General features: G+C 45.5%; 2 protein-coding genes and 1 pseudogene across 2 annotated transcripts in view; 1 reads left to right on the plus strand and 2 right to left on the minus strand.

Annotated features, from left to right (window-relative positions):
* Positions 1-9,850, plus strand: part of Pptc7 (protein phosphatase targeting COQ7) — a 35,946-nt gene extending 26,096 nt beyond the window's left edge. Inside the window, 4 exon segments of the mRNA XM_027414054.2 lie at positions 24-222; positions 3,596-3,719; positions 5,371-5,500; positions 6,677-9,850. Of these exon segments, the coding sequence (XP_027269855.2) occupies positions 24-222; positions 3,596-3,719; positions 5,371-5,500; positions 6,677-6,735 (512 nt within the window). The 3' untranslated portion in view covers positions 6,736-9,850.
* Positions 9,851-12,132: 2,282 nt separating this feature from the next.
* Positions 12,133-12,492, minus strand: LOC107979251 (annotated as a pseudogene).
* Positions 12,493-12,635: 143 nt separating this feature from the next.
* Rad9b (RAD9 checkpoint clamp component B) overlaps positions 12,636-23,121 on the minus strand; it is a 28,009-nt gene continuing 17,523 nt past the window's right edge. The window contains exons 6-10 of the mRNA XM_027414044.2: positions 21,795-21,901; positions 21,642-21,706; positions 20,904-21,032; positions 19,084-19,312; positions 12,636-13,145 (exon numbers count right to left, since the gene is read on the minus strand). Coding sequence (XP_027269845.1) covers positions 13,035-13,145; positions 19,084-19,312; positions 20,904-21,032; positions 21,642-21,706; positions 21,795-21,901 — 641 coding nt within the window. The 3' untranslated portion in view covers positions 12,636-13,034. The remainder of the gene's footprint in view (positions 13,146-19,083; positions 19,313-20,903; positions 21,033-21,641; positions 21,707-21,794; positions 21,902-23,121) is intronic.

The following is a 23,121-nucleotide window of genomic DNA, read 5'->3' on the forward strand; positions in this document are numbered from 1 at the left end:
TGCCCGTTTTGTTTTGTTTGCAGGTAGCAGCACAGCCTGCATCGTGGTACTGGACAGAAGTAGCCACCGCTTGCACACGGCGAACCTGGGTGACTCCGGCTTCCTGGTGGTCCGGGGCGGCGAAGTCGTGCACCGATCTGATGAGCAGCAGCACTACTTCAACACTCCATTCCAGCTTTCCATTGCTCCGCCTGAGGCTGAGGGGGTCATCCTGAGCGACAGGTAACTCTGCAGCCCTTCCCTGGAGCAGGATGTAGCTTATCCACAGTCCCCTCCTGTCCTCTTGAGAATGGGCACTTTTCTGTGAGAAACTGCCCTTCCACAGGAGCAGCTAGTGGGATTTTGTAAGGGGTTTACATCCAACTGAGTATCATAGCCAAACCAGGCTGTTGTAAACATACTGTCACATGAAAGGGTTGTGCAGGGGCACTCAGCTTTGTATCTGTTGTATTTCCATGCCAGCAGCACACTGAGTGCTGGGTGTGTTAACTGTACTAGGAGCTGAGTCGCTCAGAGGCCTCTCCCTGTGCATGTTTTCATCATTTCTAGGGAGCCCAGGCAGATGCTGTCTTATCTGTCAGAATAACTAACCCATCCAAAGGTGCTCTTCATACATGCACCCAAAAGAAGTGAAGTGTCAAGGCCTGCTTCCGACCCTGAGGGGGTCACTAGGCTGTTCTCTTTCTTGTTGATTGCTAATGTCTCTTAGTTTATTTTTAAACTTCCAGGAACCTTTCAAATTATGTTTTAGTTGTTCTTTTTGTAGACTAGAGTAAGACTAAGGCTTGGGCTTCACTTTGCTTGGCCACCAGCAGCCCCCAGTGGGTTCTTTTGTGAAGAAACTCCTAGCAAATGCTCTTTGTGTTTATTTCTTTCTTTTCTACCTATTACCTTTTAGTGAGTCAGATCTTAAGGCCAAACTAACATAAAACGGGTATTTCTGCCATATTTGATTTTGTAGTGAAGATATTATATAATTAGGTATTTGGTGTTGTCCATTTAAATAATCTACTTGCTAGGTAGGCTTGCACCTGTAATCCTGGCACTCAGGAGGCTAAGGCAGGAAGATTACCAGTTTGAGGCCAGCCTGGACTATATATAGCAAGACCCAGGCTTTAAAAAAAAATGAGTGTTGATCCTGAGTCCTAGAGAGGGAAGTACTTTGAGCTTTTAGGTCAGCTGATTGCCTTCACTAGAAGAGCATCTGATGAGACATTTTACTGTATTTTAAGATATTTATTTTCTGTGTTTGGAGGTGGTGTGTGTGTGTTAGCACAGGTGTGCAGATCAGTTCTCTCTTTCCAGCAAGGGTTCCTGGGATCAATCTTGGGTGTCAGGTTTGGCAGCAGGTGCCATCCCTGAGCCATCTCACTGAACCAGCCCTCTTGTGTTATTGAGTGGGCTGTAATACACAGTAGCGGAGCCATTTGGAGGGAAGACTCAGTGGATACCAAGCTCAGCTGACAGCTTCTGGATCATGGCACTTCGTTTTCCTGATTGGCTGCTGCCTGTTTTGGCCTCTGAGTACCAGATAGCAAGATTTGGGACAGGCAGGCTAGCGGCACACTCTGCTGGCCGGATGAGGTGGAGGTGGCTGCCCGTGGAGCCCAGCTCACCAGCATGTGACTGTGGCTCGTGTTTCAGTGCAGTTGAGAGTTTCCAGCGGCACAGTGTGTTCAGTCGGAATGGGCAGAGCTGCAGCTGGCAGAACACCAAGCTCGTGGGTGGGAGTGTTTGCAGAGCACAGACTGTCCAATGGGAGTGAGGCTCCCACAGTCAGAATGGCAAAGGCCACTCGTGGGGAAAGAAAAACCTCAGCATAAAACAGAGCCCCCGTGCCAGCCTGGTCATTAATCTACACTTCTAGAACCTGACATGCTTGCAAGGACAACAGGCCACAGTCTTGTATGTTTGTCTTGATTTTTGCAGAAGGAACTAACCCAGTTTCCCCCAGTATGATGGTGGCTTTCTCCCCTGCCGCATGTCCTTAGTTGTCATTCTTACCTATAAATGTGTGCTGCCTCCTTCCCTCAGCCATTCAAGACTGAGCCAGGAGTTTGCTCAAGGCACTGTGTAGCTCCTTAGGCAATGACAGGGCTGACTCTGTGTGTTTTCTGTCTCACCACTTACACAAGTGTGGGGTTTCTATTAAGCCTGGGGTGCGTTGGCTCTGGCCCCTTCTCGGTTAGTGTCCAAGGTCTTCCTTCTCTTACTTTCACCGCAGGGTCAGGCAGATGATTAGACTCCTCTGCTTGCCTTTTCAGCCTGGGAAGCAATGAAGGTGGCCTCAGGAGTGACCGAGGGTCAGCCTCACGGGGCTGTGAACACCTGCCTGCATCTCCCCCATTATTAGATCTGTTTCCTAAAGGCTTTGTCAGAAAAACACATCTCCCATCTCTCTCTCTCTCTCTCTTTTTTTTTTTTTTAGAGACAGGGTTTGTCTGGCTTTGGAGGCTGTCCTGGAACTCTCTGCAGACCAGACTGGCCTTGAACTCACAGAGATCCACCTGCCTCTGCCTCCCAAGTGCTGGGATTAAAGGCGTGGGCCACCAACAGCTGGCTCCATCTCTTTCTTTTAAAGTTGTCTTTTAAAGTTGTGTCCAGTGGCGCATACCTGTCATCCCAGCACCCAGGAGGGTGAGGCAGGAGAATTAGGAGTTCAAGGCCTGCTTGGGCTGCATGTTAAGACCTTTTTTCCAAAACTAAACAAAAAAAAGTTGTTCAAAAAACAAGCAGTCTCACTCTACCCCTGTTGGAGCTGCACATTCTTTGGGAGGCTCTAGGGCCAGGTTCTCTCCAGATTGGTGCTGTGAGCTTAGATGGCTCTGTGCCTGTGTCTCTCCTTTCAGAAGGAGTTGTATCTACTACATATTCCTGCTTTTCTGTTTAACAACATATAAAGGTTTCCTCTCAATTGGAGGGTTATTCTGTTTTTTGTTTTTGTTTTTGCAGTGAGTCATTTAACATGTTTCCTGAAGCTCTATGTGTCAGGCACACTTGAACAGGGTGGGAAATGCACAGTTCTTAACTGCCAAATCCTCTCTACGTGTCCCCAAGTAGTCATTCCTGTGGGGGCTCCTGTTCTCTGGGTGCCCAGCCTCCTGAGAGCCAGAAAGGTATGATGGTGCAGATAGGGAGAGACTGGGATCTGAGGCTACAGGCTGGAAAGGAGAAGTCATTTCCACAGGGCCTAGAGGAAGTTAGATCTGCCTCCCTCTTGAGCCAGGTGACATGACTGATCTATCTGCTCAGACTGGGCATTACTTGATGGCTTCTGTAATAAGCCTTTGAGACATTTAGGTGGACTTTGAGTTAATTTTTCTCAGTATGACTTTATGTTGTGGAGTGGGGCTTATGCCATGGCATGAGTGTGGAGGTCACAGGATACCTGGTGGGAGTTGGTTCTCTTTCTTCAGCATGTTTGGATGAGAATTCATTAACAGGCTTGATGGTGGTTGCTCTTGCCTGCTGAGCCATCTTGCTGGCCCAACTTTGCTTTAGTTGATGGCATTTTAAAAGCCTCATTACACTGTAAAATTCTGGTAGCAGGACCATTGACCTTCACTTTGCTGTCCCTCTACTGTCCTTGCCACAGCCCCGACGCTGCTGATAGCACGTCTTTCGATGTCCAGTTAGGAGATATCATCCTGACAGCGACAGACGGGCTCTTTGACAACATGCCTGACTATATGATCCTCCAGGAGCTGAAAAAACTGAAGGTAATGAGCCCATTGTAGCCTGATGAGCTGTGCCCTCTGCACTGCAAGTTTATTGCGTCCCTTGAGTTGTCACCGGGTTGGTTTGGAAAGGACTGTTTTCCCAACTTCAGGGAAGTAGTGGATGTGTTGTTCAGGCGATTATAAATGGGATTATTTGGTAGAGAATTGGGGGAGGCCCTTGCCTAAGCCTCTCCTCCATAGGAGGCTCGGGGAGTGGGAAGGCCTTCTCACTTGTATTTTTCTTGTTGTTGTATGCCCTTGCTTGTCCTTTTATTCTTACCACACACCAGCAGCTGCTGAGACTGGAAGGTCAGGAAGCAGTTAGACCAGAAGGCAGTCCAGACAGCCGGGATCTGAGTGTGACCCAAGCTGCAGCTGAGGGAAGTTTGGCATCTCCTACAGAAGTTGGGGGCTTGGGGGGGGGCAGAGGCTAGGTTCCCAGAGTCTCTTAGCCCAGTGCAAGTACTGGCTGACAGAAACTAGCTCTTCTAATGTAGTCTCTCACTGTTCTGCCTTGGGGTGTCTCTTCTGATATCCAAGAAGTAGTGGCCTTGTCTATAAAATGGGAAATAGCAAAGGTCTTGTCCTTTAGGGTGGCAGAGAAGATTAGCCAAAACCACGAGAATACGAGAAGGGAGTCCTGATGCCTTCCTGGCCTGTGGTGCTTGGTGCCTGCTACGTGTTCCCATGTAGTGTATGCAGCCTATACTGATGGTGGTGAGCAGAAAGTATGCAGGCCTTATACACACACACACACACACACACACACACACACACACACACACACACACACACACACACACACACACACACAGGCTTACAGTCTACAGGTGAGCAGCTGGGAAAGAGAGGCATATACCATCTGAGTTGCTGGCATGTGAGAAAGGATAGAAGTAAAGGGACTGCTGCCTTAGGCTGGCAGGGGAGCCTCTGTAAGGAGGTGGTGTGGAAGCAAAGACCTGTTGGGTTTTTATTTAATTCCTTTAGACATTTATTGTTTTTATCTTATGTGTGTGAATGTGCCTGGGGAGGCAAGAGGAGAGTGCTGGGTCTTCTCCCAGAACTGACGAGCGGTCATGTGGAACTGAACCCAGGTCCTCTGCTGGTTGATGTTTACACTGAAATCCTTTGACATCAGGTCTGAGGGTGGTATCTTTGCCCTTCATGTCCATTTTGTAGAAGAGGGATGGAAGCAGCTAGGACAGAGCATGACCAAAGAACACAATGCAAAGCAAGACTCTTCATAGCCATAGCAAGCCTGCGGGCATCTTCAGCACAGCCTGCACCAAGCTACCTCCTACTTAAAAAGCAAATATGGCTGGCTGGGGTGAGTTCCCAAACACGGGGGCTTCCGAGGCATCATGAAAATGAGGCCAGCACCCATCTTTTAGACCATCTATTTTAGCAAGAATACCTTAAAATTTTCAAGTAAAAATCTAAATTGAAGATCTGGCACTTTATCATGGAGCAGACCCATAATGGGCGTCTTCCTGGTTGTCTCCATGTCTTCTCTAACTAGAATAAAGCTTAAGAACTCCGGGAAGCGTTCAGGTACACGTTCTGCCGTACAGTGCTGTCTGCATGAAGTGTTCTCATAGGCAGAACTCACATGAGGCATTGTGGTAAAAATAACTCAGCCCTATCATTTTAGAACTCAAATTATGAGAGCATACAGCGGACTGCAAGAAGCATTGCCGAGCAAGCGCATGAGCTGGCCTATGACCCAAATTATATGTCACCTTTTGCACAGTTTGCATGCGACAACGGATTGAATGTGAGAGGTAAGCACTCTCTGAGCTAAGGGTGAGAATGTTTAAGTGACCTTCCTTTCCCAGCAAGGTCATCAGGGGTAGCAGCCAGTGTGTTGCTTGCTTCTCCTCTGGGTGCCCTTCAGACCTTGGCTGGATGAGAGACAGGTGGAACCTGAAGCCCTTTACTCCACCACTGCCCTGCTCACCCTGGGCCACATTCCCAGCAGCCTAATGTTCTGCCCCTCAAGTGGATGATCCAAACTGCCACAGCACCTACAAAGGGAAGCTGTGTGACATTGCCCTCAATGGTGATGTCTTTCTGTCCACTTCATGATGTGCCCCAGCTGGATGACGTTGGTGTCAGGATTGTGGGGCTGCCTAGCTTTTGCTAGTGTAGTATGATGTGCAGAGCACATCTGAGCTCAGGAAATGTTAAAATAGAGAAAAGCACATGCCATGGCTGCTTGGCACATTAGAATACAGGCTATTCCTGGTTTCCAAACACTGGATATGTTTGTCCAGATTAGGACAGTGCTCATGGGAGTGCTGGCTGGTGCCATCCTGCAGACAATCTCGTCGCAGCTCATGCGATGCTGTGGACAGGCCACCTGCACAGCCATCATATATAGAGAGAAGCCGAAGGTGGGTTTGGAGCAGTGGTTTTAAGTTTCAGTTAAGTCACTTTTTTGAGCCAGGTGTTGGTGGCGCATGCCTTTAATCCCAGCACTCGGGAGGCAGAGGCAGGTGGATCTCTGTGAGTTTGAGACCAACCTGGTCTACAAGAGCTAGTTCCAGGACAGTCTCCAAAGCCACAGAGAAACCCTGTCTCGAAAAACAAAACAAAACAAAACAAAAAATCACTTTTTTGTTTTAGTTTCTTTGAAACGGGGTCTCAGATAGCTCAAGCTAGCCTCAAATAAGTGGTGATCCTCCTGCCTCAGCCTACCAAGTACTGAGATTATAGGTATGCAGCACCATGCCGTGGCTTCTTGTTAGCTTTGGAGGATGCCATGGTGTAACATAGACGAGGCTTGAACTCCCAATCTTCCCAACTCTGGAGCTTGGAGCTTTAACCGTTTATACATGCTGGTGCCCTGGCAAGCCAGATCCACTGAAATATGAGCACTTGTCTACAGTACTTACCTGGGACACATCTTTGACTGACTCTTCCTTCACACATACTGATAAGTTTCATTCCTGTTTTAGGTGGAAAACCAGATGACATCACTGTCCTCCTCTCAATAGTGGCTGAGTACACGGACTGATTAGCCACACTGGCGACTCCTGCCTTTCCCTTGTCACCCACTTTTCCCTGCCATGTGTGCTGATCCTGCTGGCAGGACCACGTTTCTTTGCCACTGATCTCAGTGACAATGATGGATGATGCCTGGCCCATGTTTGAGACCCATTGAGATCCTTGTTGAGAACCACTACTGTCATCCACTAGCCGGGACCTGCTAGTGACTGCCAAGAGAAGCGAGGTGACCGCTCCCTTCTCCCGGAGGTTTTCAAAGCCTTTTACTTGTCAAAAGCAGTTGAAGTTTTGAAAATAAGTAATGTTGGTAAAGTGAATTTCAGTGTGTTAAAGGGATGTTAACATTCAACAAATAGTAAATAGTGACATATCTACCAGAAGACACACAGACCCTTCCAGGAGAAGCCCATGTCCCACAGGTGCAGTCTCTGCTAGGCCTGGTGTGGCTTTGTGTTTTATGTGTAAACTCCTGTTTTCAAGGAGCCACAATCCTGCTCCAAAACTGTATGCTGGGTTATGACATCTCATCCCTAGCAATTTACGGTTTTGGTTACAAATTGGAAGAAAATTTTTGTTCTATGGATGCAAATATTTTGTGCTTTTTAAAACGATGCTTAATTGTGCTGCTGTGATTGAAGCTATGGCAGTTTATTGATTTATCCAGGTCACAGGCTAGAGGCTTGGCCCACAGGAGAGATAGAGAAAGGAGACTCCTTGCAGAATCCATTAACAGAAAGGCAATGCAAAATTGCAGAAGTCCTCAAAGCCTGAGAATCAAATGCTGCGGCTGAAGTCGTCCACTCTGCCTGTGAGGATGCCTGCCTCGGGCCTTCCCAGGGGAGAGAGTGCATCTTGGAATGGGGTTGGCTGTGGACAGCCTGGCTCCTCCCCTCAGGAGCCTCACACCCTTAGAGCATGCCCCACCTGCGCTGTGTCCTCAAGGTGACAGCGTGGTGGCTGCAGCACACTGAGTCCACAGGGAAGCTAGTGATGACCTGACATTCGCAGTGACTCCATATGAGTGTGGGGCTCTGAGTCCAGCTTAATGTTTACAGTTCCAATAGCCATTTGCAGTAGGTAACGTCCCTTCTCAGACTTCCCCATTACCTGCGAGCACAAACTTACTCTTAAGGTTTATGTATAATTGACTGCTGTAAAGATATATATTTTTTGGGTCCGTTCTTTTCCTTCTTTAACTTGGTGGTAGAAAACCATATTTACTTAGAAGCCCTTAAGTTAAAGCCGTGTTTTCTGTGCAAGTCAGGTGACGGTGTGAAGATCTCGTGAACAGCCACGCACAGCCCTTCCTCTGCAGGAGACACTGGCTCCCTGATTACTGCATTGAACTTGTGTTTGAGGTTACCTCAACTTGTTTTTAAAAGATTTCGTCTGTGAGTTTGTATATTTGAGTAGCTGTCTCTCGTTTTATTTAAATTGTTTACCATGTACCATGTACATGTCATTGCTGTATCTCAGTGCATCATGCTTGTAACAGGCATTTCGTTTATAAGAATGAGTTACTCATTTGTAAGCTGTTCAGTAATTTATCTACTATTCCTAAATTGGCATAATGTTAGATTCCTATTTTGAATCACCTTTAATTACATGTCAGAATGCCTTAACCCTAACCTGACAACACTGAGTTCTTTGGTGAGGAGATACAGGGGCCGGGTATGGAAGGAGACTGGAATAAGGAGACGTTATGCTCCGTTGATCATGGAGCATGAGGGGCACGTGGTGGGTATTTATTTTGCACAAACTCTTTGTTGTGTCTGTGTTTAAAACAGTACGGTTGCATCCAGACAGGGTGTGTGACCCTAGGACTGACTACTTCACCTCTTCTGTGTGGTTTGTAATTAGTTTCTGGTCAGAAGTATTGTAGCCTTACAATCTGGGTATATTTTGCATTAATTTTCCAATGCCGACTTTTAATTCCTGCTAAGAGCAGAGCTGGTCAAGTCGCTGGCTTTTTTTCTGCTCTTATTTAGCCCATCAAGCAATCTTTATAAAGGTAGATTGGTGTATTTTATACAACTTAGTTACTTAGTCAACTCACTTTTCTGAGCAGTGATTGTTAGAAAGGGACAATGTGGCTGTTGTAGAACACTGAAAACCACGGGGCAGGCATTGAGGGTCAAAGTGGAAATTACTTTGGGCCTGGCACATGGGGTAGTGACATTACATATTCCATTTGCTCCTCCCGTCCTTTGTGTTATACACTTCATTTCATGACAGGTCAGGTGGACTGAGTGCTGCCTCCAATTCCCCATGGCCAGGGGCTCCGTCACACACCCCTTGATAGGTCCAATTTTGGAACCTGGTGTGCATGTGTGTTGTATTTTAAATCAAACAATGTAAACACTCATACTTGTCTCATGGAGTGAACTTTTATAACAAAAGAGAAATTTGGGTTTTAATTTACAAATGGCAAATTATTTATCCCTCTCTGGATGCACCAAAGACCAGTAAAGTTTATAGCTTTTCCATCTATATTTATAAAGCAATACTGTATTATAAAAAAATCACTATTTTTATCACATGCTTGAAATTTTTATTTTGTTCTGTTTTAAAAATGTGCACTCTAAACATATCAGAACCTTATTTCTTCCTATGAACTTAAGCTGCCTGCGCACAAAAAATAAATAATATTACCAAAAGGAGATGAAGTAGCTAGAGTCCCTAGGCTCTTAAAAATTGAAAGCAATGAGGGTGGAAACAAGTTATTTGTCCCGAGTTACTGTATGTGCTTGATGTGGTTGATAGGTTACTAACTCACAAAGAATCCATTCCAGGTGTGCGTGTCTGGGCTGGGCTGTGTCTGGAGTAGAGACTGAGTATGTGCTTTCTGAGGCAGAAGAATGCCCTTTTCTGCCACTGCCCTTGTTCTGGACAAAGTAGGCAGCAGATAGAGACCTCACAGGACTGCCATCCCAGTGAGTGTTGTGTTGTGTTGTGGAGGTGGCCGGCAGGATTGGGTAGGGCTGTTTGTACTTTTGGATAGGTTCATGGCTCTTTGTCACTGTACATCAACTATCTTTGGCAAAGTTAAAACACTCAGTTTCTTTGGAGACTTTCACAGTTTTGCATTTAAAAAAACTTTGTGATACCAAGAAGAAAAAAAAAAACTGCTTATAAAGCAAAATATGAACCAGAAAACATTTAGATTCTATTTCTTTCAAAAAAGTAAATTTATCACAGAATTGAACTTTTTTTTTTTTTTTTTTTTTTTTTTTTTTTTTTTTTTTTTTTTGGTTTTTCGAGACAGGGACAGGGTTTCTCTGTATTGCTTTGGAGCTTGTCCTGGAACTCACTCTGTAGACCAGGCTGGCTTCAAACTCCCAGAGGTCCGCTGCCTCTGCCTCCCGAGTGCTGGGATTAAAGGCGTGCACGACAACTTCTCAAGTAAAGCAGTGTCCATGTCAAAATGTAACTGTTAGCAGGTAGTTTGTGGCAAAGGTGACTAAAGATGAAGCAAATCTGAATCTGTGTATACTAATGAACTGTGTTTTCTGTTGAGACTATCATTGTTTGTCCTATAAGAGGCAATGACCTGAATCTCTGTCTGAAATATAACTTATGCAGGAATAGTTCTGTAAATACATTTAAATAAACTGTAAAGATATTTAATAAATATAGTATTTATACTAATTGCCACTCCTTTGGTTTTGAATGGTCAGGAACTAGGACACCAGTCCTTTCTAGCACATCCTTAACCCCAAGCCTCTTGGTCTACCTAACAGTGGGCCAGCACTACAGAGCTTCACCATTAGAACTGGTGTGGATGTTAATAAACAGCTACTTATCTTCCTCAAAAATTCACCAAAATGGACTGGCAATTGAGTGTAAAATTGAGGTGTTTTTTGTTTTTGTTTTGATTTTTTTTCCAGCCGGGGTATCGTTGTACCTTCCAAACAGTACTGAATGAAACTACCAAAAATTGCTGCTGACCCAGGTTGACAGTATCACAGTCTTGTATAGACTACTCTGTACTCAGGGTACTGCTGACCCAGGTTGACAGTATCACAGTCTTGTATAGACTACTCTGTACTCAGGGTTCTGCTGACCCAGGTTGACAGTATCACAGTCTTGTATAGACTACTCTGTACTCAGGGTACTGCTGACCCAGGTGCTGTGGAGTGAACCCAGGCCTTGTCCTCAGCAGGGAGACCTACAGAGTTGCTCTGCAGCCACCTGTGTCCGTTAGGAATGTCAGAAATCAGTTAGTCATCAGTGTAAACATGGCATTTATAAATTCTCAGCCTACAATGGGGAAGACAGAACTACTGAGATAGGTGGGCATTGCCAGTTTCTACAAAAAGCTTGGTGAAAGCCCATTTTTCATTCACACAGGAACATTTTGGGATAAAGTTGGGTTTTTATTAGGTTACTGTGGGCAGCTGTGACTCATTGCTAAGCTACAAGAGCCAAATCACTCTGGTTTCAGCTAGAATCTGCTCACACTTCTGAAGCACGCTAATCCACTTAGGCAGCACTTCCAATTTCTAAGGGACTAAAGTACAGTGGCCTGCTGGTTGACATTTCCTTATGGTTTGATGGCTTTCTGAAGACTTAGCAATAAGATGTTCCCTAAGGCTCCTTTGTCGGCTTGTAATTGACTGTAAACAGATTTGAAGAGAGAGTCCCACAACATAAGATGTTATGTAATATTGTGTCTGTGCAGGTAAGCAGCTCCATCTGAGAAAGCAGGCGTTCGTCTTCCTCATTCCACTGCAGCCTGAACTCAGGCTGCTGCTGCGGGTGCTGATGATTCAGACAGACTGGGCTTCACTCCACTCCATGCTTTTTTTTGGAAAGGCAAGACAAAGTTTTACTTTTAAGTGATTACAAGCACACCAAATAACATGTAACACGTTCTTGAGTGCTAGCATCTAGTAATTTGGGTTAAGATACACTAAAAGCAGCCTGAACAAGCATATTCACTGTCCTAAATTAGCCAGAATGGACTACTATAAGGCTGGCTGTTGCTTCATAAGAGTTACAAATGCTATTTACTACTTTCTTATAGATAACACCCCTGACCTTTAAGAAAGTGGAAGGGAACAATTTATTCACTTTCTTTCTTCAAAGAATTGTTTGGTTTTTTGTTTTTTGTTTTGTTTTTTTTTCTATTAGGCTAATAAAGGAAAATCAACAGTGATGCCTGCTGCTTGCACAAACACGCAGGAAACATATATTCCTTAAAGACACACAAGGTAAAAAGATGAAACTTCAGGGACTTACTAAGTTGTACAAAAAGCTAGATTTTATACTCTCAAAAAGTGAAGGAATCTAAAACAGCATAGATAGATAAGGTAATGCCTTCCAGAACAGAACTCGAGCTCTGTGGAGGTTTCCTATTTTATGAGGGCATCCCCCAAACCACCCACAGAGCAGGTGCTTCCACCTCCTATCTGTTTATGTGGTAGTTTTCATGGATTTCTGGACAAATGTCTCACACACACACAAAGGCCAGGAGGTTATCCAGGACTTTATCCCTATTCTGCTGGAAGTAGTTCTGGAGGACGGTCATGATCTCCTGGGCCTCCTTCACCTCACTACTACAACTGCCATGAGACCCCAGGGCCACAGCTCCCTTGGCTTTGAACTCCTCCTCTCTCTGCAGGCAGTGCCCTTCAGTCTCAGCCTGGGCTGCTTCCTTGGCCTGCTTCAGCCTCCAGTTCTTTCACTTGCGGGCCTCAGACACCTTCTTGGCCACCGGTTTCTCGGCCTGCAGCATCTGCTGGATGCCTTGCGACTGACTCACCATGGCTGCGGGGACTCTCAGCCCTGCTCGCTCCAGTCTGTCTGTATCCCACTGCATAACATGCAGGAACCAGAGCAAATGAAGGTTGAGGAAATAAAATTGTATAATATATAAAATGACCACGAAGTGAAAGATTAACTGTATATTTTTTTTTATTCACAACCTTTTCTCTAGTCTGAAAAAAAACAATGAACAAAAACTGCCAGGTCATTGCATAAGAAGGGACTGCATGACTGTTGTCTGCAGTCATGTACAGAAGAGTCCTAGGGCCCCTGAGAAGCTGTCTGCCTTTTAGGGACCCACAAAAGGCATGCCAAGGCTGCAGGGTAAATGATAGTATCTAAGAACCTTGATATGTTGGTTCCTGTGACACTGCTCTGTCCTCAAGTGGCACAATGGATTTGTAGTGCACAGTGATAACAGGAAAGCAGAGACCTCTCCAGAGAAGCTGGGACAGTGTCTGCTCCATTTCCCCTGGGCCTTCAAGGAGCCAGGGTCCAGCACCCAGTGCAATTCTCGCTGAGCATTAGGCTGTGGACGAACGCTCATCCGCTCACATCCTCTTCACTGTCACTTGCTATTGCCAAGCTGTCCAAAGGGTGGCTGGCATATTCTTGCTGTTGAGAAGAAACTGCTCCAAAGAACATGCAGGAAAACTGGAAGGAAAGACAGAAACTTGTGGTTTATTCTGAAGACAAAGCATCCTCACTAAAAGCTCCCACTGAGCCTTTGAGAATGGGGTCAAGTGCTGCCACTGTCTTTGATGATGATGAATCTTAGACACCATTATCATCCAAACTTATCTAGATTGAGAGCCTCTTCTGATGTCATCAGCCCAAGACAGAACCTTTGTGAATGGTGGTCCACTGTGACCTTTCTTGGAGCTACAAAAATGTCCACCAGGACTGAGAAAGGCAAAGGGGGTGACTAGCTGTCCCCGCCCATACTTGCCCTGCCCCCACCCAGGCCCTGCTGCTCTGTTTAAGGAGCCTTGGTGTTGGTGATGTTAGATGTGCCATCCTCTTCTCTTCATGAACCTGTCCATAGACCAGGTCTCTCATGCCTGTGTTAAGGTTCCCTGTGTTAAGCTTCCGACCTCAGCACCTCCCAGAAACAAGCTCCATTCCTGAAGCAGCCACCATAGCAGAAGACATGAGACAGGCTGGAGAGAAGGTGCCTTCTGCAGGTGTGACAACAGCAGCTTCGACCCCTCCCTCATTCCAGTTAACTCCAGCTTAGCTGTGGTGAGCAGGGCAATAGCTCCACCACGGAATAAAGCCTAGGACCCCAGCGCACAGGTTTGTAGTGATGAAATCAGGTTGCACAGCTGATGTTACCAGCCAGTGGGCTAAAAACTTGGCTGCCTGGCTTGGGAGACAGAAAGGGATTATGAGCCTAAGAATGGAGGAAGGGGCCAGAAAGGAACAGGCTAAGTGACACCCGATGCTTAGCCCCATGAGAACCATTTCACACCATGACCTTTGGAACTGGAGAGTGCATTTGTGCTGTTCCTGCACTGAAATCTGTGACAACCTGTTAAAGAGCAGCAGTTGCTTTGAGCTCAGCTGGAAGCAATCTCTATTGCTTGATCAAGGTCAAGGTCCTGAGGCTAGAGATGACCCAAGCAGCCTTTTCTGACTGGTGTTTGGCTCCGTGCACTCACTCTCAGTAATGTTCATGGCACCCTCTGAGTCTGCAAAATTAGAGCTTATCTTGGTGTATGAAGATTGCCTGACTGTGCTTCAGGCTTGGGCTGAGTACTCTTTGCCACCTGCCCTTGTTCTTGATGTATACCTGGGCTTAAAAATCTGTGGCTGGTTGCCAGGCAGTAGTGGTGAACCCCTTTAATCCCAGCACTCAAGAAGCAGAGGCAGGTAGATCTCTGTGTTTGAGGCCAGCTGGGCTCAATGGTAGAACACTCCACTAATGTGCCAGAGACCTGGGTTCCAGCCCAGCATCACAAAGCAAAGGAAGGTGAGAAACTCCTGGCCCTGGGTCACAAGTGTGGGCTGTGAGGCACAGATGCATGAACAAAAACAGAGGGGCTGGAGAGGTGGCTCAGCACTTAAGAGTGTTTGCTTCATTCTTAGGACCTGGGTTCAGTTTCCAGGACCCATGCTGGACAGGTCACGACTGCATGTGACTCCAGCTACAGGGTAGCCAACACCTGTCTTCCACAGACAAACCACACACAAGGGAAGAGAGCAGTATCGCACCACACTGTCCTATAGGACAGAGAGGAAGCAGGATGCCTGCCTCTGGCTGCAACTCAGGAGTAGTGGACAGGAGAACTCAATGACTGGCACTGAGGAGGAAATCAGGCCATTTCTGTCTGACATGACTATGCTGAAGGAACCTAACGAGCAAGAAGACAACTCAGCCAAGTAGAGAGACAAAGTCAATGCACAAAATAACTGTGCACACATGTTAAGCAATTAGTGCACACCAATGAGAACATCTACAGCAACAGTCATGTAGCCCAAGCTGGCCTCAAACTCACTATGTATACCACACCATACCAAGCACATACAATGCTGGGATCAAACCCAGAACCCTGGGTGTCCTAAGCAAGCACTGCTCCCCCCTTTACCATTTATTTAAAGACAGAATCTCTAACGTCGGCTGGTTGGCCTGGAACTCATGATCTTCCTGCCTCACCCTCACAAGTGCTAGAATTCTAGCACATGGTTGTTCCCAGCCAGGAATACACTTAACAGTAGATTTTCAGCCTTTATGTAAAAGCTAGATGTGCTGCCCACTTCACTCCTACTGCTCAGAAGGCTGAGGGTTGGGAGTTTTCATCTGGGCTACGCAGTGAGACCTAGTCTTCACTACATCACCTTCCACAGGCACAAGCTGGGTGTGGTGGTGCATTCCAGCCCTTGCGATAGAGGCAATGGGTCCATCTTCAACTGCAAAGGAAATTTGAGGCAAACCTGGGCAACATGAGACCCTGTCTTAAGAAAAAGAAATGAAAAATAACTTTTTAGAGTCTGAATTCTAAAACAGCCCTCAAAGACTAAGTGGGCTTAAAGAGAAAACATAGCTTGGTTACAGGTGGATGAGCGAACAGCATAACAGTGCTTCGCCCAAATTAAGAGAAGTGTAAAGTAGTTTAGATAACAGCAGGCTCTTTTTGTGGAGATGGGCGAGTTGTTACTAAATTTTAAATTACAAGTAAATGTTCAAAAGTAGAAAAAGATAAGTCTGCAAAAAGCTACAGGCCACTGAACCAGAAGCCACTGATGAAGTGGCAGTGACTACGGAAGAGACTAAAGGGTCAGCCATAGCAAGTCCAGACATTGGCACAAGTGGCAAAGGAGACACCAGAGCCCTGGGCAAAGGCAGGCTGTAATTTTAAAGGTTTAAAGAGGTAGCTGCACAGCCATTCTGGAAAGACAAAGTTAGACCCATAATTTACAGCATGCACAAAGACAGACTCCAGATGGCTCAGTGAGTAAACATGAGGAAAGGGGTGGATTTCTTAACCCGTGTAGGAAAAGCTTTCTAATCGTCTCAAAATCATTTGAAATTTAAAAAAATACTATGTAAAGAAAAAATTCATTGCATGGCAAACAAAACAAAACAACAAAAACAATATAAGATGTGTAAGTGGCTGCAACAACCATCAGTGGTAGTGACTTATAAGCCTGTATCTGCAGTGGGCACAGCACAGGGTAGCTGCTAAGAGCACTTCTGTTCTTCTGAAGACCCAAGTTCAGCTCCCAGAAGCTATTTGACTTCACTCACAATCAGAGAAATGCATATTAAAACCATGTTGAGAGGGAGTGGAGACATGGCTCAGCAGTTATGAGTGCTTGCAAACCTGAGTTCAGTTCCCATCACCAAGTTGGGTGGCTCACAACTGCCTGTAACTCCCATTCCATGGGATCTGACACCTCTTCTGATTTCTGGGTACTTCACACATATGGCAGACATACACATATATAAAAACAAAAGGTCTTTAGTTCCAGAACTAAGGAACAGGTGGACTTGTGGGTTTGAGTCCAGCCCGGTCTACATAGTGAGTTCCAGGACAGCCAGGGATATGTAGAGAAACCCTGCCACAAAAATAAAAAAACTGGTGCTAAAGAGGTGACTGTAGTAAGAGCACCAGCTGCTCTTGCAGAGAATCCAGATTTGGTTCCCAGCACTTACATAGGGGCTTACAACCACCAGTAACTAGTTCCCAGAGATCCAACTCAGCCTCTGTGGGCACCAGGTACACATTCGACACACACTTAAACAGGCAAACACGCATACATAAACCTTTTAAAAGCAAAACAAAGTTTCTCAACTATAAATTTGGCAATGATTTTTTTCCCCCAAGTTTGGCATCACGTGCTGTTTGCAGACTTGGGGAAATTGTCACTCCTCTTCACTGCTACAGTAAGTAAACTACAGTAAGTAAGGACCTCAGTATCTGTACACACGGGTCACTTATCACACTCAGGAATAACTGACCTTAAGGCCACCCTTCTTTTTTGTGCATGTGTGGGAAGAGTGTTGGATTTCAAGACAGGGTTTCTCTGTGTAGCAGCTCTGGCTGTCCTGGAACTAACTCTGTAAACCAGTTATCAGAGATCCACCTCGAACTCAGAGATCCACCTGTTTCTGCCTCCCAAGTGCTGGGATTAAAGGTGTGCATCACCACCACCCAGCAAGGCCGAATTTATGCCAGGAGATACATGTGTAACCCAGTTTTTTCTTAAAGCTTTTTATTATGTATTTGCTTATTTTATTTATTACTTGTTTTTTCGAGTCAGAGTTTCTCTGTGTAACTGCTCTGTAGACCAGGCTGGTGGCTTCAAACTCACCAAGATCAGCCTGCCTCTACCTCCTAAGTGCTATGATTAAAGGCATATTCACCCACTGCCTGGCATATTCATTTAAGGCAAAGTCTCAAAAAACACCCTTGGCGCTGGGCGTTGGTGGTACACGCCTTTAATGCCAGCACTTGGGAGGCAGAGGCAGGCTGATCTCTGTGAATTCAAGGCCAAGCTGGTCTACAAGAGCTAGTTTCAGGACAGCTTCCAAAGCCACAGAGAAACCCTGTCTCCAAAAACAAACAAAAACCAAAAAGAGAAGAAGGAGGAGGAGGAGGAGGAAGCAGGAAGAAGAAGAAGCAGCCTTGCACAGCAGAAGGAACAATGAGTGAAAGCCTGCAGACTGGGGTAAAATCTTTGCTAGCTATACATCTGACAGGATCGGTATCTACAATGTATAAAAAATTCAAAAAAATAAATACCCAAAACCAAACAACAGGGCTGGCAAAATGGCTCAGCAGGTAAAGGCAGTTGAGTGCCAAGCCTGATGAACTGGGTTCAATCACCAGAACCCACACTGTAGAAGGAGAAAGCTTACTCTGACCTCTCCATCTACTTTGTACAGGTATGCACAGCACACACACACACACACACACACACACACACACACAAATGTGAAAACAAACAAACAAAAACACTCAGGGGCTGGAGAGGGGGCTCAGTGGATAAGAGCACTTACTTGTTGCTCTTACAGAGGACTCAGATTCAGTTCCCAGAATCTGTTACTACTGCTCCAGGAGATCTGATGCCCTCTTCTAACCTCCATGGACACTGAATACACTCGGGCACATACATACACATAAATGCAAAACAAAAAGAAACCTCACAAATAACAAATGCCAGCAAGAATGATGGGAAATAGGGCCTGGCAGTGGTGGCACATGCCTTTGATCCCAGCACTCGAGAGGCAGAGGCAGGCGGATCTCTCTGCGTTCGAGAGCTGCCTGGCCTGCAAGAGCTAGTTCCAGGACAGCCTTCAAAGACACAGAGAAACCCTGTCTCGGGGGGAAAAAAAAGAATGTTGAGAAATAGGAACTATCATACACTGCTGGTGGAAATGTAAATTAATCCGCGCCTTATGGAAATCAGTATAGAGAGTCCTCACAGATAACACATGATGCTAAGCATGGTGGCACACTTGTGATTAGTACTTGGGAGGTAAGTCAGGAGGATTAGGACTTCAAGTCTATCCTTGATACATAGTTCAAGGCCAGTGTGGACTACATGAGACCCTGCCTGAACACCAAAAGGAGTCAGGTGTGGTGGCATATGCCTGTAATGCTAACCTGGGCTACATGAGACTCTCTAAAACAAACAAAAGCCCTAGAAATTGGTCACCATATGACGCCCCAGCCATATCACTTCTGGGTACTTGTGAGTGTATAACCATAGCACCATTTTACTGCACTATTTTACAATAACCACCTTATAAAATCAACCTGACTGTCCATCATTAGATAAGTGGTATATCTATGCAATGGAATTCTATTCAGACATAAAGAAGAACGAAATGATATAATGTGCTAGACAATGGATGCAGATGGAGGTCATCATAGTAAAAGTGGATCATATGCAGACACAACACACCATATATATGATCATATGTAACAGAGATGTGAAAGCAGAATGGAGGGAGGGGAAGGGAGGGTGGAGTAAGAGGGGGACAGAGGGATGAATGTGCACACTTGAAAGAGCGTCTTCATGAAACAGGTGCAAGATGGATGCTGACAACTGGGCTGCCATGGCTGCCTCAGCACTGCTCTCCTACCTTCCTGAGTTGTGAAGGACCTGGCCCTTCCTCCATATCACTGACGACACTTTCAGGGACTTCAGAGATGTCGTCCTGGTTGGTGCTGGCTCTCTTGGTCTCTGTTGCACAGCTGCTGTCTAGAGGATCCTTGGGAAATAGCCTTTTGGGTGCTGCTCGAGAGATGCTCTCTGGGGCCTGGCTGGCTTGGCTTTGACCCACCTGGGCACTTGACTGTGTGGGCTCTGTCCTGGGGTTTTAAGAGGGATTAGATGGAGTTGTTTAGTGGGAAATACATGTTTATGTAACTAAGAGAGCACGGGAAATGTGAGATGATGATGAGAGCTGTGGATTAAGAAGTCTAGTAACAGAAGAACTTGCTAAAAGTTAATGTGTACAGACAGACAAGTTCAGCAACCCAGCATCCATGAGACATGGATTATGCTGACAGGACCTGTGGTGGTCTGAATGACAGCAGCCCCCACAGGCTCATCTGTTTAGTGCTTGATCCTCAGTTGGTAAACTTGTTTGAGAAGGATTAGGAGGAGTTGCCCTGTTGGGGGAGGTGTGTCACAGGGGTGGGCTTGGAGGCTTTAAAAACCTCCCACCATCCCCAGTACACTCTCTGCTTTCGGCTTCTGGGTCAAGATGTGAGCTCTCAGCTGTTCCTGCAGCCATGCCCTTGCGCCACCATCATGGATTCCAACTCTTTGAAACCAGAAGCCCAATTAAACCCCTTTTAGAAGCTGCCATGGTCAAGTGTTACCACAGCAATTGAAAAGTAACTAAGATAGGATCACATGAAACTAGTTCAGTTGGTGACTTGCAAGATGGCTCAGCAGGAAAAGACACCTACTGCCAAGCCTGATGGCCTGAGTTTGATCCCTGGGATCCTGATTGCAAGTGTGCCATGGCAAGCATGCCCCCTACACACACACTCTCAAATTTAATGTGCGTGGACATAAAAGGACAACTTTCAAGAGTTGGTTTTCTCCTTCCAGCATATGAGTCACAGGATTAAACTCAGGTTGTCAGGCTTAGTCGCTGGCATCTTTACCCACTGAACTATCTCGCTGGCCTATAGATCAAGTTTTATAAGGTCATGAAAACGCATATTTTCAAATCATAAATCATGACACTAGAACATGTCTGTAAAATATATGTCATGGAGAGAACAATATAGAAAGTGGCATATGTCCTATGACCCCAATCTTTAAAAAGATAACTGTGAGTCAGTCATGGTAAAACATGCCTTTATTTCCAACACTGAGGATACTCAGGCAGGTAGTACTCTGAGAGTTCCAGAGCAACCTAGTCTACGTATTGAGTTCCAGGACAGTAGGGCTATGTAGAGAGACCCTGTCTCAAAAGAAAATTCTGATCTAATGTTTCATTCAATTGTTTCAACATAAAGCCCTTACTATGCAAGTGTAAGGCCTTGAGTCGGACCCTCATAACCTATTTAAAGCTGGATTTGGTAGTGTGTGTGTGTCTGTGTCTTTAATCTCCATGCTCTTATGTCAGGGACAGGAGAATCCCCAGCTCACAGACCAACTAGTCTGCCATGTGCAACTGTGAATGGCAAGATACCTTGTGCGAAGCGCAGTGGGAGGAGGGACCAACACAGAGGCTGTCCTCTGACTAGACAGATGTGGGGGCACATATGCCATCCCCCAGAAATTGGGAGGCTGAGGCCCGAGGATCTCTGTGAGTTCAAGGCCAGACTGGTCTACAGAGCGAGTGCCAGGACAGGCTCCAAAGCCACAGAGAAACCCTGTCTTGAAAAACCAAAGGGAAAAAAAAAAAGAAAGAAAGAAAAAGGAAAACACCTCCAGCTTTACCTTCTTAGTGCCTGGGACAGACACAGTGACTGTGACTGTGGTGAAGACACTCTGCTTGGATGGTCCGATAACGTGGCCAAGATGAAATTCGCCTCCAAGAGCATGTCATCCATACTCAAAACAACGGGTCTAGACAGTCAGCACAAAGCACACTCATTTCTGATGGTGTTAGGAACACAGCAAGTACCACTAGCTTAGGGATAGAGACAGTAGGTGCTCCTTTCATATTTTCATAGTCCCTTTAAGAGCTAGGAAGCTCTCAGTGACCACAGGAAGCTAACCTGATTCAGTTTTAGTTTTGAACTACATTAAAGGCTTACACACGGAATTCACACTTCACATTCTTGGGCTGTGCATAATTTCCTATTTAGACAATTTTGTCAGGAGCCAGTCAAATGTTTCATCTTGCACAAAGATTATCTTTCTCAAAGTACCAAATTACTAACTTTTGCTTTCTTGAGACAAGCCCCATAGAACTTGTTGGCCTCAGACTAGCTGTGTGGCTAAGCTGACCTTCAACTCCTGATCCTGCTGCCCCCACCTCCCACATGCCAGGACTACAGACCTGTGCTACCACATCTGGCCGAATTACCAATTTTAAAGCACCTTGCTATGGCCTCTTTCTAACTTTTAGTTTGATAAATGTTGCTAGTAAAGTTGAAAGGGTCCTGGGATGTGATGCCATCCAAAGGCTTTTGTTATGGTAACAAGAGAAGAGAGAGTTCTTGGGGGACCTACTTCCCAGGAAAGTCAAAGTAGATGGATAAGGGAACGTGCATCACTTCTGAAAAGCTGAGGATCCCCTGCAGGGAGAGGAGGAGAAAGCAGGATCATTCCTTTAGAAGTACTAATGAAAATTTGAGTTTGACTTCAGCAGAAGTATTTGCTTACCTTTAGTTCTTTAAAGCAAAATGTTATTTCAGTATCAAGTCCAACTTGAAAGAAGTCAAACTCTTCTGGGTCAAAAGACATCTCACTGTACACAGAACTGCTTAAATCTGTTTGATGCAGGGATACAAAGATTAAAACTGAACTAGAGGCATGTGTTAATGTTTAGCACAAACATACAACCATGAGTTAATCAGAGCCAGACAGTCTTTGTTCTTCCTTAAAGGTGGGGTTTAAGGCACTCCGCCAGGGGAATCTGGGTAGCCTGTGACTGGTCTAATCAACAGGGAAAGGCGAACACAGCCATGCCTGTATGAGACCAGTCCCAGCACTCACTCTGCCCTGTGTGCTGCTGCCTTAGGTTTTCAGATGCTTCCAGCCTCACATTGTCTAACCACAACTGCATGAGGCCCCAAGTGGCAACTGCCCAGCTGGGTCCCATCAACCTGCATGGCCCTGAAGGGTAAGAAAGGACTATCCCAGTTACAATGTTTTGGGATGGCTTTCTGTCAGCAATAATTAGCCAGAATACCATAACAACATCTTTTTTTTTCGTTTTAAGTTTTTAATGAGGCAGGAAGGGTCTCATGTAGCCCAGGTTGGCCTCAAAATCATTATGTGACCAAAGATGGCCTTGAACTCCTAATCCTCCCTGCCTCCATCTCCCAAGTGCTGAAATTACAAGTCCAGGCCACCATACATGGTAAAGCTAACTAATTCTTAAAGGGACTAGTCTAAATATAGTTTACATGTATAAACAAGTTATAGTTTATTAGTGAATTATATCCCATATTGTTTTATTTTTTGAATTTTTTATTTGAATTAGAAACAAGATTGTTTTACATGTCAATTCTAATTCCCTCTCCCTCTCCTCCTCCCCTGCACCCCCATATTGTTTTAAAAGATTAAAAATTTAAAACATCACTGGACGGTGTTGGCATACATCTTTAATCCCAGCATTCAGGAGTCAGAGGCAGGTGGATCTCTGTATCTTTGTGAGTTTGAGGCCAGCCTAGTTTACAGAGTGAGTTCCAAGACAGCCAGAGCTGTCGTCACACAGAGAAGCCCTGTCTCAAAAATAAATAAATAAAAATTAAAAACCTCTCAAAAATTTTTAAGAAATGAATTAAAAAAGAAAAAAGATAATCAGACTAAATTATAAAAACACGGTTTAGCCAGGTGGTGGTGGCGAACACCTTTAATCCCAGTACTTGGGAGGCAGACACAAGTGGATCCCTGTGAGTTTGAGACCAGCCTGGTCTACAAGAGCTAGTTCCAGGACAGTCTCCAAAACCACAGAGAAACCCTGTCTCGAAAACCCCAAATATAT

Source organism: Cricetulus griseus, chromosome 4 (assembly GCF_003668045.3).
Source record: "Cricetulus griseus strain 17A/GY chromosome 4, alternate assembly CriGri-PICRH-1.0, whole genome shotgun sequence".
Lineage (NCBI taxonomy): Eukaryota > Metazoa > Chordata > Mammalia > Rodentia > Cricetidae > Cricetulus > Cricetulus griseus.